We start from the raw sequence: 20921 nt of genomic DNA, 5'->3' as shown, positions 1-20921 counted from the left end.
GTTTGTCCCTCGGGTGGGCGGGGCCTATGATCCGCCTCACCTGAGGGTCGTTTGTTTGTCTATATATATGTCTTGTCTTTGTACCAGTTGACTGCTGGTCATTATAGCCTTATAGGATCAACGTCACAGGGTTTTTGGTTTGTGCACTTTCTACATTAAAACCTCCCTTTTCCCTGAGACTTGGTGTGATCGCTTCCATTTTATTTCGCACTCCCTGCCCGTCACAGACTGACCTGTTCCAATGTCCAACCACATTTTCACACGATGGGAAAAAAATGTGTCCATTGTCTGCTCTTTAAAATTAGCACCTTAATTAGCCCAGTTTGATTTTGAAATAAAACACTGAGCCATGTCAGAGTGTTCTAAATTTGCTATATTAAAAATAAAATACATTGTGTTACATAAATTGACAGTAGTAACAAATATAAGGTTTCAGTGTTTGTTATAATTGTGCTTCACCCCTTTCTTTGCTTTGCCATCTCATCAGTATCTGAGCAATACAAATAATTACACATTGTACAATTCTATTTACATGAATTACAATTTCATTAAAAAGGTTCAGTACAAAACAAAACTTTGCATAAAAACACATCCGCACCCTTTATCCATTATCAGCAAACCCCTATTATGGTACTGCAAGAAAGCTTAGTGAATTCAAAAAAATAAATACTGATGCACAGTGAAAAACACTTTTTTTTGCCCACAGCCAGATTTAAACTGCAATATTATAAATTCCTGGAGAACACGATGTGATTAGAAACTGATCTACACCACTTAGAATGACTTTCTTCTTCTTATGACTATTATTATAGCAGTAGTAGTGGCATAAAGGCCAAAATTGAAATAATAAAAAAACAAGCAATTCAATTCAGCTTGTTAACATCTAGAGTGTACATTTGCAAACAATGCAATTTCATGGTCCTTAAATGTTCTGAGCATAGTGTACACAGGAGATTTTAGCAATGTCCTTAGAAACCGCTAAAGGTTTGTTCGAACATTTACAGTTCATGGGGTTAGATAACTCACATGTTACAAAACCCACTATAGGCAATAGAGCCACTTACCTACTGTGATTACATATAAGCACAAAGACTTTCTCGAAAAAACTTTGTCCAATAATTATTTAAATTATTGGGAGAAGCAGTAAAATCATTCAAGGGGCTTTAAAAATGATTGAAGACTCACTAAATATTACATGAATGATTGTTATTGTACAAGAAGGATTGCTGGTTCAGCTGGTTTGTTAAATACATTTTAGAGCTCTGTTGTTAAAGCCTTCACAATGACAACATGGTGTTTTGTATGTTCACACAGATGAGCTATCAGGGCAGAAGTCACTGATTCTAATGTACAGTACACAGACTGGCTCGCTGTCTCTCAGGAATATCCAGATGTATGCAAATAATCTCATTATTGGCCATACGAATAAAAAGACAGGAATGTGGGCTTATATTTGGGTTGTGACATGTGAAAAAAACATTTCATATTAGTTACTGCAATGAGAAATTTCAAAACAACACTTCAAAATTCCCAAAGCGTTTCTACATCACAGGCATATGTATTGAACCAGTGCATTCCCATGTAGTGCACTGCTTTTACTGCTGCTTTGACTGAACAACAGAGGTGATGTAAGTATAATGATGTGTGCACTGTGATATGAATGCATGATCTAGTGCACACTGTGTGCTATATGCCCTGCAGAATACATTTGTGTATGTGTGAATGTAGAAAACAATAACACTACTCCGTGTTTGACACTAATGCACTTTCGAGTACCACAATAAAAAGGCACTTACAGAAGCAAATGTCACAACTGAATCTTCCCCAGTTTTGATGACAGATGCTGACTCCAGTTTCTGGCTTATGTAGGATCTGCATCAATTACCTGTAGGGAGTTCACTTTGCACCCTGTAGCATTCCCACCACATAGCTGGGTATAAACTGTTTGTTTGGGCAGGTAATAATTCTGTGGGTCTCATTCACACCGACACGCTGGACATTTCTAAATCAAAATCAAAAACAAGCTGTCAAATTTAAATGTAAATGCAGTTGGGCCCATTTTTGATGGAGAAAACAGACTGGATACTGGAAGTGTAACTCAGAGAATCAAATAATATGTCTTGTCAAAAGTTCAGATACTATCACAACTCCTACATCTTAAAACATATGGAACATCTGTAAAAGTTTGTGTCGAATTAACAATGCATTTTTGGGATGTTTAGTTTGGCAGGAGCACACTCCAAATGACATTCGCTTGCTTTTTGGTGACAAATGCAACCTGGCACCTGAACTCATTTGGGCATTACCAAACTCAGCATGGACTAGGGTTCACCATGGAACATGTGAATCAATCAGCTCCTGGATGTAAATCAAACATATATATATATATATATATATATATATATATATATATATATATATATATATATGTAAGAGCATCCTAAGCTTACTGTTTTCTTGGCAAGGGAATTATACAGATAAGACGCACTCTGTCGACTCAAATTAGTTCCAAACAAATATACAGACACACGGGTCCATCAGACACTTGCACATCAGAAGCAGGATTCGGGCACAGGTCTCTGCCTGCCCAGTGAGGTGGTGCTGTATCGAGACCTTTGTAATGTGGCGTAGGAGGGTTTATCTGACATCAGCTCTTTGTGAGCTGGAACCAGAGGCCCACTGCGCTGGAGAGACACGGTCCTCCGCAGACTCAGGTCCAGTCTACACTGAATACTGGAAGAGCTGTGCGCTCGCTTCATCTCAGCCGCACCGGCTGAACCATTATGGCTTCCTCTTCCATTCACCATCGCCTTACTGTTGTGCCGCCCGTTGCTGACCCGATGGACACCACCGGCCTTCTTCTCTTCTGCTACCACTCCGTTCAGCATGCCATTGGACAGAGAGATTTTTGACGAGCTCTTACTGGTTGATGTTTTTCCTTGGCCCGCCTCTCTGGCAGTGCCATCTTTTGATTGGCTGTCCTTCCAAATAGACCCAGCCTTAAGGAAAGACAGGACGCTATCTGGGCTCCAGGTCTCTTCACTCTTGCAAGCACTCACTTCTTCTGGCCGAGTTTGATCATCTGGAGTCCTGGAGGATCCTGGTGGATGGCTCCAGAGCCTTTTAAGTGTCGAGTCTCTGGTAGAAGGCAAACAGTTAGAAGCACTAGCAGCTACACTGCTTCCTGGCTTGGACAGACTATTTGGACTCTTCCCTTGTTGCTCCAGCCTTGTTCTCTTCAAGCTCTTCCTGGACAGTGAGCCCAGATCCTGTCCCTTAGCGTAGGTATTAGTTGTGCCTCTGTCTGGAGCTGGTCTGCTTTGGCCTTCAGGCACTCTGGGTGAGTCTGGCCCATGAGAACTTGCTCGCTCCATTCCACTAAAGCTACCGCTGCCGCTAGGGGAGCTGAGTGAATCTCCTTCATGGTGCTGCGTGCTGATTTGAGCAGGGCTAGCCACCAGTCTCACAATGGGCTCCTTGGTGCACCGTGGTCTCCGACCAGACTCCAGATACTCTACCAGTTCTCCGGGCTGAGCTGGAGGAGTATGAGGGGTAGATGTAGGTCTTTTTCGGTCCTTGGAACCAAAAGACCAGCGCAGAGGAAGAACTTTTCCTAGATTCTCCTTACTTTTGGTGGGAGACCGCATGCTTACACTACGGGCCTGAGTGCCTCGGACAAACTGTCTCGACTCAAATCCATCTAGGGTGTGAAGAACAAAGAAATGTGTGTACAAAATTATTATTTTTTTAGTTACTATTTTGAAAATACATTTTTGTAGTTCTGGCCCTGTCAGATAGAAGCATCAAAAGCAAGCAAATATAAATACAATAATATTCAAATATAATATTGATAATAATACAACGTTGCAGTCTTTATTAAAAAGCAGTCTCTAGAATGAGGCCACCTCTTGAGAACTGAAACACATGAATAACTCACCCATACTGATTTTAGGGGGTTGCAATGGGAGCCCAGGGGAGACCGGAGTCTGGGGCTCTGGTGCTGAAGTATAACCGGAGGTCTTGGTTGCTGGGCTAGAGACTTGGTGCTGTTCTGTCAGAGATGTCAGACGAACAAGCCAGTGATTAGACCTGGAGGGGCTGGTGGAGCCTGTAGGATGATACACCATGTCAGTGTTTTAACAACTCTGCCAGTCCTCCTCATCTAAAGATGCTGACAATAACAATTACAGAACGAACAGAAGGAACATCAGTCATCATCAACACTGTCAACTGTTGCAGTTCCAGCAATTAACTGGCTACTGTCTTCAGGCAGTGACAGGAGTGGCGTCTATCAGCTCTGTGTAGTATCTAATCAATAACGGCTTGAATTCTGCCTGCAGGGATACTTTTCTGAGTAATTGCGTCCTCTCTCTTTCTGCATCTGTCACCTTCATTTATGAGATTTGGAAGACAGTATTAATGAAGGCTGTAGAGAGAGGCCAGAAATGTGGCCAATAAATCTGATGTTCCTCATCTTAAATGAAACATATCTATCATAATCTGTAAATGGCTCTACTATGATTGAAATTCACCACTGCACTCTAATTCAAAAAGCAATAATGTATCCAAACTCAAACATTGTTAAGCAGAGGCACGGTATAATGCATTTCAGGTTGATAACATCTAGGCGTGCGTGTGTGTGTGTGTGTTTAGGTGTGTGTGTGTGTGTGTAAATAGAAGGCTTTCCATTCATGGTGGGTATTAAGGAAAGAATTCTAATGGATGGATGAATTCTGCTGTGCACACAGATGAAGGCTGACCTGGGAGGAGGCAGCCGGCTGACCACGCAGGGACGCTATTGCGTCGCTGGTAGAAGAGAATGTAAGCACCACGTGTACACACGTCTCCCTCAGGCACGGACTCTACGCTGCTGTCATCATAGCCATACCACTGGCCGTCCACCGAGTTCCTGCAGTATGCTGTCAATAGGTGTACAGAGACGAATGGCAATAAGCAGTCAGGCACATCGTTATAACGGGATCAGTCATGAATGGGTAGGCTAACGCAATGATGCACGTGCAAGTAATCAGCTAAACAATTGCAAAACTGCGTGAGAGAAAGTGCAACATATGTAAACCTCATAACATAAATAGTGTGTCTAGGTGCAAGTTGCTAATTAAAGTAGTTTTATATTTTTATAATGCAAAAGAAACATGCATGGTTCTCTTGTCATCTGCTCTCAATTCTGAACGTGGTCTTGAGATAAGTTTGTATGTTTATTGGCAATTATCCTTGCTATATTAGCAGTTGTAGTGTTTGTAGTGAGTGCTATGTATTTTTTGTCATTGTATGAATGTCTTAAAACCTTAAAACCAATAAATATGCATTTTTTTACATTCTTGTCATCAGCATCTGTGATCAGAAGCAAAGCACTTTGTAAGTCGCTCTGGATAAGAACGTCTGTTATATGCCATAAATGTAAATGTAAAATGCATCTTCATGGTGTCATCAAATTGCTCACAACAGAGCAATTTCTCTGTTCCCAGCATGGACTCCTGGCTAAACACTGCCTAAACAAACCCAGTCTCAGGCTGTCCTTCATTTCCGGGTCACGTACCGGTGTAGTGACCTCCATGCATGCCTCCGTGATGGTTACACACAGCATACAGGTCATAGAGGAACTCCTGCGTGTGCTGGGCTGCTTCGGCCCTGTGGTGGACCTGCTGGTTCCAGCCGTGAGGGAGTCGGGCGTAGTTGCTCCTCTTGACCACGTGGGGCGCCATGTCCAGGGCCGCCAGAGGGAAGCGGACCAGAGTGGACAGCTTGTTCCGTCGCTCGCCCACCTGTCGGAAGCGCTTGAGGTGGAGGATGAGGATGTCGGGCAGCGTCCACAGGCTCATCTGGACCGTGCCCTGCTGGAGCTGCTTGCAGTGAGGGCACTTCCATGCGTCGTCGGGAGCCAGCTGCATGACAAACGTGAGTATAGTACGGTGCCAGCTGCATGACAAACGTGAGTATTGTACGGTGCCAGCTGCATGACAAACGTGAGTATAATACGGTGCCAGCTGCATGACAAACGTGAGTATAATACGGTGCTAGCTGCATGACAAACGTGAGTATTGTACGGTGCCAGCTGCATGACAAACGTGAGTATTGTACGGTGCCAGCTGCATGACAAACGTGAGTATAGTACGGTGCCAGCTGCATGACAAACGTGAGTATAGTACGGTGCTAGCTGCATGACAAACGTGGGTATTGTACGGTGCCAGCTGCATGACAAACGTGAGTATAGTACGGTGCTAGCTGCATGACAAACGTGAGTATAGTATAGTACCAGCTGCATGAAAACGTGAGTATTGTACGGTGCCAGCTGCATGACAAACGTGAGTATTGTACGGTGCCAGCTGAATGACAAGCGTGAGTATAGTACGGTGCCAGCTGCATGACAAACATGAGTATTGTACGGTGCCAGCTGAATGACAAGCGTGAGTATAGTACGGTGCCAGCTGCATGACAAATGTGAGTATAGTACGGTGCTAGCTGCATGACAAACGTGAGTATAGTATAGTACCAGCTGCATGACAAACGTGAGTATTGTACGGTGCCAGCTGCATGACAAACGTGAGTATTGTACGGTGCCAGCTGCATGACAAACGTGAGTATAGTACGGTGCCAGCTGCATGACAAACGTGAGTATAGTACGGTGCTAGCTGCATGACAAACGTGGGTATTGTACGGTGCCAGCTGCATGACAAACGTGAGTATAGTACGGTGCTAGCTGCATGACAAACGTGAGTATAGTATAGTACCAGCTGCATGAAAACGTGAGTATTGTACGGTGCCAGCTGCATGACAAACGTGAGTATTGTACGGTGCCAGCTGAATGACAAGCGTGAGTATAGTACGGTGCCAGCTGCATGACAAACGTGAGTATTGTACGGTGCCAGCTGAATGACAAGCGTGAGTATAGTACGGTGCCAGCTGCATGACAAACGTGAGTATAGTACGGTGCTAGCTGCATGACAAACGTGAGTATAGTATAGTACCAGCTGCATGACAAACGTGAGTATTGTACGGTGCCAGCTGCATGACAAACGTGAGTATTGTACGGTGCCAGCTGCATGACAAACGTGAGTATTGTACGAGGCTAGAATGAACTAACAGGTTAGCTTTGTTCTGTTGGTTACATATACCAGAAACAAGATATTAACAGAAAGCAGAATGCTGGGCCTGTTAAACCTTCAAAACAATTGCTGATCAAAAGATGTCAGCACACCCAGGCAAAGCTACCTAACTAGCTATATTCTATTAAGTTTTTAATGGAAATGGCCCTCTACCTTCTCACACAAATCCCAAACAACCCCTAACATTCCCTCCAACAATGATATGACATTAAGATACATATCGTACCAGCTGAATAACTCTGGCCTAAATATCCATGGAGCGTACGTATGTTTTATGCTGGAGAGGGAGCAGGCATTGCTCAGGGTTCAAGAAGAGCATTTGGGCTCAAGAAACGCCATTGAGGCTCTAACTGAAGGGTAGAACAAGCATTCAGTCAACAGACCATCAAGAGCATTGTTCATGTTTTCCTGCTGAAAGACATACACAGGCACTCTCCATAATAAATAACTGAACTTTCAAGTAAAAACACGGTGAACAGGGATCGCCTCACACTCTGTCCATTTTCTTGTAAAGTTCAAATCTGTTTGTGTCTAACGGCCTGCTGGACAGCTCTGATGGGTTTTGCTGTTATGACTGAAAATGTATTGTGAAGCGTTGCAACTGAAATACATTATAAATGTTCCCTCTGTCTCCACGTGTTTACCCCCGAGGCAGGGCTGCTCAGGGGAAAGTCAAACACTGTAGCAGAGAAGTAGAAGCTGGATGGAGCCAAAGAGTTTTAGTGACTTATAAAGTTTGTTTAAGGCTGTGCATGTTTTGGGTGCTAGAAACATCAATAACGGCAGGCAATACACAGCATCAGAACTTTAGATCAGAATAAGTGAGTGTAATAAAGGGTAAGTCTGTTTGCGTAAAAGTATCTGCATTTCTGAGCAAAGGTTCAAACCAAATCACTAGACTGAATCTTCGAGCAGAAACATTATTGCACGTGCCCACTTAGCAAGACTTAGGTCTGCAGATTTTCCTAATTTTTATATTTCTTAATTTGTAGCAGTCTCATTTGATCGTTTTATTATAGAACTGTATTTACTTGTTTCTATGACAGTTCTTTTCGGAAAATCTCTATATAACTTGACATTAGTATATTGTAAAGCATATCAGTTTATTTGGTTGGTGGAATATATACGGTGGGAAAATCTATACAGTATCAGAGGCAGTATAATTGATTGACTTTTTGATTTTTACTGTTTTTGTCACCTTTCAGTACACAGAAGAAACACTATCTCTATCCCCCTCTGTTCCATTGTAGGAAGGAGGCAGGAAATGAGGGAATGAAGACGTTTGGCAGCACAAAGAGAGTTGTGGACTGGCTCCTTGGGCGACGGTGGCACTCAGGGAGTTTTCAGGCTGTGTATGTTACCTGCTCCTCTTTCGTGTAAAGCTGAAAGCACTCGTCCAGGGTGCAGCTATGTTGCTGAACATGCTGCTGTTGTTGGGTACGAACACTCTCACAATCCTTCACCACTTCCTCCTGAATGTTTCCAAACAGACTACACACACACACACACACACACACACACACACACACACACACACACACACACACACTGAAACTACACTAGGGGAGGCTTCTAATTGGTTTTCACTGGATTGCTGGAGAAGCCCAGAAACAAACAAGTATCGAAACAGCTCGTGTAAAGATTTAGTACAGAATCTCTAAAACATCCAGGCCACTAGGTGTCAGTATAACGCTTTCATGGTGTGATGAAGAATCACTAGAAAAATTAGTTATTGCTCCTCTAAACTGATTAAAGTTGATAATGGTTTGACTCACCAGTCTTTTATTCTGTGTTCCCACTCGACGATCAGCTTCACGTGGGGAGGCCCACCAGTGCCACACAGCTTCAGAGCTCTGTGGAAACACACACAAAAAAGGGGATCATTCACCTCAAAACATTTAAGTACCACCTATTGACCAACTATTAATGGAAGTAAATAAGTGCTCTGCACCTCCTGATATCTCCTGATCTGTATTCTGGTTTTGGATTGATATCAATGCTTTGCTAAGATAACCCACCATTGAAAATATTCAGTTTCTCTTTTCAATCCAAGGGTGCATTTTCAGCTTCTTAGCCAAAGTCATTCGAGTATAATAAAACCAATACTGGTTAGCTTCTTGTGCAGTCACACAGCTTTGCTTTTCTGCCTTAGTTCTATCAGAGAACAATGCAAGCCTCGAAAAGATTTACTATAAAAAGGTTAACAACACAGATGCATTAGTTCCAATGTCCATTTCAAGATCTCAGGGTAATCTCTTTCAGACCCTTTTAAGACCATGTAATTAAATTAGAACAGACTCAAGATAGGAAAGAAATTCATTAAGACTTTGTAAGAGACATTTGAAAATGCAGACACAAGAGAACCAGATCCAGGTAAACTCTCGAGTTCAGCTTTCCAAAGACAATGACTCTGCAGCCGACCCTGAGACTGATGAAGGCTAATGGGCATTTTGGTGCTAATCACTAATGGAATTTATTCCTGAAGAACGATTAAATGCACAGCACTGGTTTTGTTTGGACTGCCAGGTATAAGCCTACTTGCACAAGCAACTAACACAAAATATAGTATCCTTTGAATATACGTCATATAAAATTATGACCGTAAATTCCCAGTATGGCATCTCAAGGGGGCGAGTACGTTGAGAACCGCATGGCCCTGTAGTGAAGTGTGGAGGTGGAAATGTTCTTATATGTATGTTATATGGAGATGTATGACTTCTAAAGGGTTGGGGGAATTGTGCATCCACCACACCATTATGAATTCCCTGATGCACTGCAAAATTTTGAAAGAGAAGATACTACCCTGTCATTACACCTCGGGTCGTAGAGCCCTTCTACAGCATGACATTGCCCTGAAACAATTCCTCCGAGGCCATGCTGCACGAACGAGGTTCAGTTCCTGCAGGGGTCAAACATGCCACCTGCCCTCCGTCCTACTGAACACCTGAGGGGAATTCTGAAGAGTTCAGCAGCCCTCCCCATCAAACACCAGGGCAATCAAGGAGGTCATCCTCCAGGTGTGGAGCAGGACAGACACGTGTGTGTGTGTGTTATATATCTTTATTTGTATAGCACCTTTCATACATACACGCAACTCAAAGTTCTTTACAGAATAAATAAAAAATAAACATTAAAAGACAAATATAAGACAAAAAGTAAATATTAAAAGAAATTAAAGATAAAAAGGAAACAAACACAATAAAATAATGTTATAAAGCGACAAATTATAAAATAACAAACAACATAATGTTATAAAGTAAATAAGATGGAACAAAGTTAGAGTTTCTTAACTAAAAGCAGATCTAAAAAGGGATTTTGAGATTATTCATAAAGCTGTGCAGGGATGAAATGCCTCTGAGCTCTTCAGGAAGAGAGTTCCAGAGCTTTGGGCCATAGTGGCTAAAAGCACCCTCGCCAATCTTTAATCAGCTTTTAGGAATCACCAGTAGATTACTGTTTGAAGACCTGAGAGACCTGACTGGAACATATTTAACCATCATTTCACTGAGGTAAAGAGGAGCAAGACCATGAAGACATTTAAAAACCATCACCGGAACCTTAAAATCTATTCTAAAGCTGACAGGTAATTTGTGTAGTGAGTGGAGTGCATGTGTAATATGATCTCTCTTTCTCCTGTGGGTCAGAACCCTTGCAGCAGCGTTCTGAACTCGCTGTAGGTGAGAAATAGAGCTCTTTGGAAGAGCAGATAGAACAGCGTTACAATAATATTGCCTTGATGTGATAAATGCATGGACAAGTTTTTTACTGTCAGCAGGAGAGAGCATATCTCAGACCTTAGCGATGTTTTGAAGGTGAAAAAAGCTGTCTTGCATGTAGTCATGATGTGTGAAGCTGAGCTCATTATTAAAGTTGACACCCAGGTTCTTAACACATTGTTTGGCATTCAGATTCATTTGATTTAAATAAATCTGGACATCATTCCTTTGTGAATCACTACCAAGAACAAGAACCTCTGTCTTCTCTTTATTTAATTGCAGAAAATTGTCAGACATCCATGTCTGTATATCATCTATGCAGTCAAACAGTGAGCAAATTGATTTTAGGGCTTTAGGTTCTAGAGAAATGTAAAGTTGAGTGTCATCTGCATATTGATGATAACTAATACCATGTTTGTTAATGATATGTGGTAACGGAAGCATATATAGGTTGAACAGTAATGGCCCAAGAATTGATCCTTGGGGGACGTCACAAGTAATTTTTTACGTGTGGAGAAAGTGGTACCTAATGCAACATAGTAATCACGCCCAGTTAGATACGATTTAAACCAGTCTAAGACTAAGCCACTAAGGCCTACCCAGCTCTGTAGTCGATCAAGAAGTATTTCATGATCAACGGTGTCAAAAGTGGCGCTTAAATCTAGCAGAAAAAGGACTGAGAGTTTGCCTTGATCCTTATTCAATCTCAGATTCATTTACTACCTTAACTAGTGCTGTTTCAGTGCTGTGGAGAAGTCTGAAGCCAGACTGAAAAGTGTCATTTATTTGATTTACATTGACATGATCATTCAACTGGATTGACACAACTTCTGCAATGATTTTGCTAAGAAAGGAAAGGTTAGATATAGGTCGATAATTATTGAGAATTGTGGGATCAAGATTTCTGTTCTTTAATAGTGGTTTAACCATTGCAGTTTTAAGAATATTAGGGAATATCGAATACAGAAATTATTCATCCTCCCTAGTGTGTAAGATATGGATTCTTTCCTGAAGTTCCGCAATATCAAAAGGCTCAAATATCCAAATAAAATTCCAAAATGCAAAATTGACACCCAAGAAGTTCTGGCAGGTATTTCACAGCTGGGAACAATATCAGCCGCCGATAGAAACAGTGCACAAAAACCACTCACTCACAAGGTTGAGGAGCAAAAAACAGCTCACTCGCAGTGTCGTACTGTCAGAATGTCAAAAATGCTAAATGAACCTTTATAGATTAATAAAAATGTTTACCAAGTGAAGTAACGAGTAATTAATCCCTTTAACTTGTAAAACTAACTTTAAACTTGTAAATATAACTCAAATAAATGAAATAACTGTACAGAGCAAGCAGAAAAGTGTCTGAACAGCAAGAAAGCTGTGTAGATCACACACATACGCACACACACACACACACACACATACGCACACACACACACACACACACATACGCACACACACATACGCACACACACACACACGCACACACACGCACGCACGCACACACACACACACACACACACACGCACACACACATACACACACACACACACACACGTACGCACGCACGTACGCACGCACACTTGAATGCATTTGAATATGTACTGTATATGGGGATCTATGAATACCAAGTCACCTTCAGTTGCCTGAGGATTTCAGCACTTTTAAGGAATGCCAAATGTCATTTTCTCTGAAATGATACATAACCAGTGGCGTGCACAGACATTTTGGGGGGAAAGTGCTCGGGGGGGAGGGGGGGCACTTTTTAGCTAACTTCATTATAAAAAAAAAAAATTACAAGCACATGTTGAATGAAATTTGACTTTTATTTTTAACATTCTCTAAACGTGAGTTTTCAATGGAAAAAAGTCACACCGCCAACTGAATTCATATCCAATATTAACTACACAGTCATTGTTAAGTCCTTCAGTTAACTTCTGTTTACCCTCCACTGTCTGCAGGCATTGTTGCATATATTTTGCAATTAGTAAATCAATACAGGCCTACAATTAAGACAGTAAAAAGACCAAAAAGTAGGAGAAGGAGTTATAGGCTACTGAGTGTTGTCATTACATGAATACAGATGGGTATTTTTCACAGGTAATGGGGAACTTCCTGTTTCTTCTTTCACAAACGAATGTGTTAATTTATGTTGTCTAACAAAACGTTCAGCTTAACACACAGATTTGCAAACTCTACCTTAATTATTTGTATGTGGTCGTCCTCACGTTATCTATCATTGATTTGGGCTAGAGCGACTAGTTTATCAGGTGACCATCGGCTAAAAATGCTTAGTAGTTTGGTGCTGTATGAGACATTTTACTGCACAACAAAATGATTTCACGTTGGGCTTAGAGGGCAAACGGTAGATTTGACTTGATGTGTATGTGACCTGGCTGGTGGGGTACGGGAGAAGAAGTCTATCTGTGAGCGTGTGTGCTGTGCTGAAGACGCTTCCTTCCACTCGCTGAACTGAACTGCTGCAGCGCATCTGGTGTTAAAGGAAGAGAGAGGTCGGGTGTGTGCGAGGTGGTGGCTCATTTCAGGGCATTGTTTTTAATCGCTCAGGTTTTCAAAAGATCATTTTAAACCGACCACAGTAAAATGTTAATAATATCTTTTTTTAAAACCGAAGTTTCAAAAGGGCACTTTCATTGATAAAGGGCAGAGTTGGTGGTGCCTTAGCACCTGATGTCTATGTGTGCACGCCACTGTACATAACCCATTGAAAGTGCACACAACACACAAGCTTGCACACACTCTCCCACACACACCTGTCTACTGCAGGATGTTGAAGAGGCCGTCCGTCCTGAGGACTCAGATAGCTGCAGGACACTGATCCCCCAACCACCCGGATCTTGAACAGCACTCTGGAATTCTGCAATGACACGAACCCAAGCCAGAATTATCTAAACAGTGAAATACTCAGTGTGGTAAAACACTTACTGTGTTTATGAAAACTGAACTGGACAAAAGCACAGACCAAGTTCTCACATCACGCCACATGGGATTTGCCAGAATGGTTAGTGGGTCTGATGAAAGATGCCATTTATAATTGTCTTTCTTTAATTACTGATTGTGAATCTCTGCCTAATCCAGAAAGTTCCAAATACTATTTATCGTGTTCATTTTTGATGTTTATTAACTCAGTGTCTAGGATTAAAGATTAATTTTGGTGATAGGCTTTCTATTGCTGCAGGAATAATTGATGAGACTTGATGTCACCAAGAAAGGTTTCTCATTAAGTCCTCTGGCTGCTTCTACTATGTTTCTAAAATGTAAAATGTGTTTATCTTTTAGTCAATTACAGTCCATTAATCAAAATAAACAATTGCTACAGCCACTAAGTGGCACTATTGCACTTTTGAGTGAAATTTCAATACAATAATTACATTCTGGTAGAGCTTGTCTGTTCTTACAAATCTAGGATCAGTTTTGTCATCTGACGAGTTAAGGTGAATATTTAGTAAGGAGTGATGTGCACAGGTAGAGGACTTCTCTTCTTCTCTTTTGTTTTTGTCTTCCTATGTACTGGTCCAAAAATGGTCCCAAGTGGAAAGGTCATCACACTCCCAGTATATCACACTGAGCCATTTAGCCATGCAGAATCACTTCTAATATTGATTCATTCTGATCAGAACATAATCTCTGCTTTATTCACCATGAATGCATTTTTAAATATTTAAAATGTGTGTTCTGGATATGGCAATGCACATTTTAAGAATTCTAACATTTCTCTTAAATTTGCATCTATCCTTATGCATTCTGAAATGGAAAAGCTGCTTCATACAAAAAAAGTAAATGGATTTTTTTTCCCTTTCAAAATGAAATCGTACGGTTTGCTGGCATGGCACGAAGATAAACAGAAACAAGGTGTCCTGCAGGGAGAGTGCAAATGACAGCAAAAAAGATGAGAGGTTTCTGAAAAGGTACAGTCAGAAGGGAAATGGGGACTATTTCTGTGGGATTTTCTAGACCTCTGATGTCTCAAAACTGATTGCACAGATGTGAGCAATATTGCCTCAGCAACGAACGTACGAACGGCAGCAGCTGCGTCTGAAGAACGGTGTCGTATTACCATGCCGCATGCGTACAGACAGCCATCAGAAGGTCTGAGAAGAACTACATCGCCTTTAGAGGATCAGCTCGGTGATGAGAGAGACATGAAATCCTGGTCATTTGCATTACACTTTTGGTGGTTATCATAGCGATAACGAGCTCTGAGCAGGCGCCTTAAACACTAGTGGAGCGTGTAATGTTCAAAGCTCCCAGCAGAGGGCAGACTATAACTAATGAATGGAGCACGGAACACGAGGCAAACCGATATAATGAAGAAAGCGATAGACGGAATTCCCAATATTGCTCGTTATCATCCTGTAGAGAACGACATTATACCCTGTTTTAATAGTTCCACTCCAGTTTAACGGGCTCGTCAGCTGCAACTATAAAACACCAGAGCCACGTATGTTCGAGCAAGTCCTTTGCAGGGCAACAGGTTTCACGGATGGAATCAGGTTGGGACATCTTTAACTCACTTATCTCAGGTCAACAGCGAATCTGCGCCTTTAAAGAGCTGGAGATCATAATGCCTCTCGATGTTTTCATAGCTTGAGCTATACACAAGATTCTCACAGGAACTCTTCGAGCTGGAGTCAAGCTACTAGGGACATGAAAAGCTTTGAGTGTAACAAACCTTAGACAGCATGACTGGGTCTGTAGCCAAAGCTTCTCTTGGACACTTTTTTAAGCAACAGAATTGTCTTTCTCTCTCACAACAAGGTGGACCGCACACCCCCAAACCGAATGATTCACTATCACAGGTGGTGATGTTGGCTTTTTTTAGAAACATTTTTTTTTTCAGAGATAATAAACAATAACCTCAATTTTAGTTTTGAGAAATGTCCATAAATAACACTTTAATTTAATTTGAATGTGGTAATTTTGTGTGAGAAGAATATTATTTTCCAGAGCCTATCAAACCTAAGAACAAAATGTTAGCTATCATATCCTTTACATTAAATCTGTCATATCCCATGTATATTAGGTGGGGTTAACTGTAGTGTCCCTTGCCATAAATGACTAGTAATGAGGCTGGGCTGTACTATGTAAATAAATGTATTTATAGAACTGCCAAACAGAACCTCCTCTCCTCTTGGTCTGTGTAACTACCCTTGAAAGAACACTTTGAATGTTCACTCACATCTTTTCACTTATTTTTTTCCCTCACAACCACACACACACACACACACACACACACACACACACACACACACACACACACACACACACACACACACACACACACACACACACACACACACACACACACACCAGTTCCATTGGAAATTCCTGCTCGGTGATGCACAATCTATTGTTGATATTAGGTACATCCCAAATGTAAACTACAGCAGTTAGTCCATCATCTCTATCAGTGTTATTTTATACTCCACATAATAGCCATCTGTGTGTGTGTGTGTGTGTATGGACGTCAATCTGTGCAGACCACCCAAACCTGTGCTATAAAAATATAGAGAAAGATTAACATAACAGATTAGCATGAGCCGGGCTAATGCCCACAAATATTTATGTGCCTCTCCTCCTATATTACGGAACCAAAACAAAAACAGAATGAAGTAGCATAAAAGGAACATTGCACACCCAGCAAGCTGTAATTACTCTTGGAGTTAGAACCTGTCAGCACATTCTCACATCTCGCTGGGCCTTATACAACAAAAGAGGGCGAGAGAGGTTAGAACTGAACACTGCTCACCCGTGTACAGAACCATGCTTATCTGAAAAGTACACCAAAGAATATGAAAACCAGGAAAATGTTATATGTGAGAGCTCCATGGCAAGAAAGATGACCGCTGGAGAAAGGTTGCCATGATACAGCCGTTTGCTGACCTATGAGCAGGGAGAGGCACGAAAGAATGGCAGCCATAATGTGGACGTGGTCAGTAAGAGCAGGAGCAGGGGACTGATGCAGGCGGTGTAGCCTGTCCTCCTGCTCACAGCCTGAGAGGGAGAGGAGAAACGATGGAGAGGAAGGCCCTCTGCAGAGAAGCACATGGCTACCCACGCTGATTAAACAGAGTGAGATTTAATCAAATAGGCTGTGGGGGGCAGGACGGGCATTGGGGGCAGTGGAGTGGTGTAACGGTGTAATGAACGGAGCCTGCGCTCGCAGGAGCTGAATCGGGACGATTGTCTCCTGCTCTCCCCCACTTCCTTTCTTTCTCACATCCTCTCTTTGTTTCTTCCTCTACCTCACATGCTTTCTATGTCTCTTTCTCTTTGTCTCTCTCTCACTGCCCCCTTTCAGTTCCCGCCACTCTGGTGGACTAAAACTCTTTGCATCCCACAGACAGACAGACAGTCCGCCTGTCTGGCTTTCTCTTTTTGTATGTATGTATTATCTCTCCACTATCCTTTCATAATAAACCAATCTGCCCGACTGCCTGCAGCAGAACGCACGGCGGACACCATTAACGAGCCCCTCTGGCTTTTGTGGGTGACATGCTAATTGGCACACGCCTCATCGGAGTGATTAGCAGTGCGGCGAGCGTCGTGTGCCGTGAGGTAATCAGGGAGTTAGCGAGGCATGTCTGGCGGTCTAGGAATGTGATTTGTTTGACAGACGCACAGCTGGATATGTGAGGATGGGCAGGTCTGGTGTTTGGCTGCTCCTTTCTCAGGGGAACGGTAGACGCCACCGGGCCGGCGGCTGGCCTGGGCGGGAGGGGGATGGCGTTTCCTACCTGTGGTTGCGCCCCGTTGACCATCAGGTAGTAGAGTTTGCTGAGGATGCTCTGTTGTAGCTGGTCCCACGACACTGAGCGGTCCTCACGCATCAGAAACGGAGGACCAAACCTAGGGAGGAAGGAGGGATGGTGTTGGTGGGTGGAGGCATTTGTGTGTGTGTGTGAGAGAGCTGTGGTCAGGGTTAGTAGACACATTTTTATAGCTTAAAAAAAAAAAAAACCAATAAAAACAATGCACACCTCCGTGAGTGCTACAGTGTGTATACACCAATCACGGCTGGTCACTTCTGAGGGAGCTGATGCTTTCTTCATGTTCATGGAAATGCCAGTAAGCTTTCACACTACCGAGAAAAGTCCTGCAGACACTGCACAAAGCGTGTTGGCCATAAATGAAGCCTCAGAGCCCGTGTGCTCACACACGTGTGAGAGCTAGCATGAATAGGAATGATTGTACATGATTGCGAGCGACTCTGTGGGCTGTGAGCATGTAAGTGTGTGTGTGTGTGTGTTTGTGAGGAGACAGAAAGAGAGGAAGCACACCAAAAATACCCAGCCAGGCTACATGTTCGCCTGGGTCCACAGAAAACCCCTCCTTTCCTGCTCAGCTACATGAAGCGTGGAAATACTCCAAACAAACCAGAGTAGATTAGCTGAACACTGCTCTCCGTTTACGTCAGCTACACAGCTGGACTCCGTGACACACACTGTCCCAGCAGGAGCATCACTGAAATCCCCTGTCAGAATGATCTTCACACATTACCTACTCCCCCCGCCAAAGAAAAAAAAACCTAAAGACCCACAGCACAAATCAAATTAAACGTGAAAAGGAGGTGGAGTGAGGTGGGGGCCTCGGTTAATAGTTCTGGGGTTTGGCTGAGGAATCAGAGCCAAAAGAAGAGCGCTGGTTCTCCATCACAGGAAACACAGCTGATCCAGTCCACTGCTGTGTTTGGTGCAGGTGGTTATGGGCTTTGATCTTCCTTCGGTTGTTTGGATTCTGACTTTGCCCCAGGTACTATGGAGGCTTTCCTAGGACTGCATCAGTAGTGCCCCCCCCCCCCCCCCCCCCCCTCACCCATACTCTCTTTCTCTGTCCGAGTGTGTTGATGTGAGAACCTCTGAAGTGGAGAGGAGAAATACTTATGGCTCTTAGGTAGAGAGATGCTCTTTCCATCCTCAAAAACCTAAGACCTTCTGCATTATCAAGTCTCACACACACCACACACACACACACACACACACACACACACACACACACACACACACACACACACACACACACACACACACACACACACACACACCCAAGTAGTGATGGGCGTAACTTTGAAAAGTGCTGGGCACAAGAATGTGGATCAGGTGTTGCATTCAATGTGGCCACCCGTCAAATTTGCATTCCCTTAAAGAAACCGAGTTCTCGGGCATGTGTATTCGCCAAAAAGAAATCAATGCTGGCTCGGAAAGGAAGAAGTTGCAGGAAGGTTTTATAGCTAGTCTGTCAAGCCTACTGGAGTTGAACACCATATGAAGTGTAAGCACTATGGTTTAGGATACATTTGTAGAACACACACACACACACCCAAGTTGGAGTTGGACACCATAAGAAGTATAAGCACTATGGTTTAGGATACATTTGTAGAACACACACACACACACCCAAGTTGGAGTTGGACACCATAAGAAGTATAAGCACTATGGTTTAGGATACATTTGTAGAACACACACACACACACACACACACACACACACACGCTCTGATTCTGTCATTTTCAAGCTGTTCGGACAGGTATCTACAGCAACCTGTTATATAAAATATTTTCAGAGAATGTTTTCAAAAAGTAGTGGAGACAAAAACAGCCATTTCAGGAAGATGTGGGGACAGGTGCGTCCCCAGTGTGAAGTCCACCTGTGCACATGGCTACTGTACAATATAGAAGTATTGCAACAAGTAGCACGTCTGTCTGGACCACAAAACAAGCCGTCAGTTTGAAGGAAGACACTTCATAGAGCGTGAACAGTTTATGAAAACGGTGATTTCATAGTGCGACCACAAGGGGCTCCAGCAGCACAGTAAATTACAGAGCTAATATAATAATAATAATAATATAATAATAATAATATAATAATAACATCTTTCCAGTTTGCTCTCAACAGCAACAAGATAAAGTAACTCTTTATCCTCCAGTCATCACCAACTGGCTCACTACTGCCTATGACCTAAACCTGGACCTGCTGACCTCCGAACAGGAAACAAGGGCCCTTTCATGGGCCCTTTTGCTAATGCTTGATGTACTCACCACAACGTCTTCATAAACATAGTACTGTTGTGTTCACCTATGCCTTTAGTTAGCGGATGAACGTAAGTTGTAAGCTACACCCAGTGTAGAACTCATCTGCTCCAGCACTACCAAACCTGCGCAGATCTGTTTGACTTTCATCACTTGAAAGTCGGTCTGAGATCTGAGATTCTGTCCGTGTAATTCCACCAGTTCTGCTGTTTGATTCGCTGCATTATTGCCCCATGTGGAGAGGTCCGCTTTCATTACTGCTAGCGGCGCTGGTTCATTGCTATGGAGACAAGTCAAAGCAGGACATCGCATGGGGGATCTCCTAACACTAATAATGTAGTTTTATTCATTTTTGACCTTCACAAGTTCCCCCCTTTGATTTCTGATGTGGAAAATTTAAATTGAATTACAAACATCACTGGTACCCACACTTTGTCACTGCCTATCTCCGAGCTGTCCGACGCACAGGGAGCTGCCTTTGGCCTTCCAGCACGATTCTTGCACTCTTATTCCTTATTCTTATTCATTATTTCCAGCAACAAATGCAAGGGTTTCATTTATTGGAGGAGGTCATGCCTCATGAGGTGCCCGGCTCCACCCCTGCCTCCACCCCTGTCTGGCCGAGCTGGTACCTCTCTCCCCTCTCAGGGCTAATAGCAGAGAAATCCCCATGATTGCACTCTTAACATCTGGGACCAGACCAGGATGCACCTCCCTGAAAGCAGCATTCAGGGTCCCACTCCTTTCAGACAGACTTTTTATCCATCACAAATTGATGTAGGTTTTCAGATACCTGTTAGTTCTTTTCTTAACAAACTTTATGACTGACAGGGCTAAAGAAACAGTGTCTGAGCCATAAGTATCAACATATGAATGGCTATAACATGCATAAGTGCGTTGCATTGTAGCTATTGTTGTTTTTTTTCTTTGTGGTGGCCCAGGGAGGAGTGGGTACACGATAAGACACAATATGTATGTATCCTGCTCAAAGGACCTGCTCGTAAGACATGGAAGGCAGCAGCTCCCCCAACCAAC

The 20921-nt window shown here is 42.8% G+C and overlaps 1 protein-coding gene across 1 annotated transcript in view; it reads right to left on the bottom strand.

Moving 5' to 3' along the window:
• Nucleotides 1–355: 355 nt before the first annotated feature.
• The window catches only part of usp43b (ubiquitin specific peptidase 43b), a 78611-nt gene continuing 58045 nt past the window's right edge, over nucleotides 356–20921 (bottom strand). Inside the window, exons 8-15 of the mRNA XM_076988649.1 lie at nucleotides 17596–17707; nucleotides 13612–13715; nucleotides 8900–8977; nucleotides 8486–8615; nucleotides 5558–5903; nucleotides 4761–4919; nucleotides 3938–4108; nucleotides 356–3700 (exon numbers count right to left, since the gene is read on the bottom strand). Coding sequence (XP_076844764.1) covers nucleotides 2553–3700; nucleotides 3938–4108; nucleotides 4761–4919; nucleotides 5558–5903; nucleotides 8486–8615; nucleotides 8900–8977; nucleotides 13612–13715; nucleotides 17596–17707 — 2248 coding nt within the window. The 3' untranslated portion in view covers nucleotides 356–2552. The remainder of the gene's footprint in view (nucleotides 3701–3937; nucleotides 4109–4760; nucleotides 4920–5557; nucleotides 5904–8485; nucleotides 8616–8899; nucleotides 8978–13611; nucleotides 13716–17595; nucleotides 17708–20921) is intronic.

This window comes from Brachyhypopomus gauderio, unplaced genomic scaffold (assembly GCF_052324685.1).
Source record: "Brachyhypopomus gauderio isolate BG-103 unplaced genomic scaffold, BGAUD_0.2 sc63, whole genome shotgun sequence".
NCBI classification, from domain to species: Eukaryota; Metazoa; Chordata; class Actinopteri; order Gymnotiformes; family Hypopomidae; genus Brachyhypopomus; species Brachyhypopomus gauderio.
Note: the sequence above shows the minus strand (reverse complement) of the source record. Positions and strands in the feature narration are given on the sequence as shown.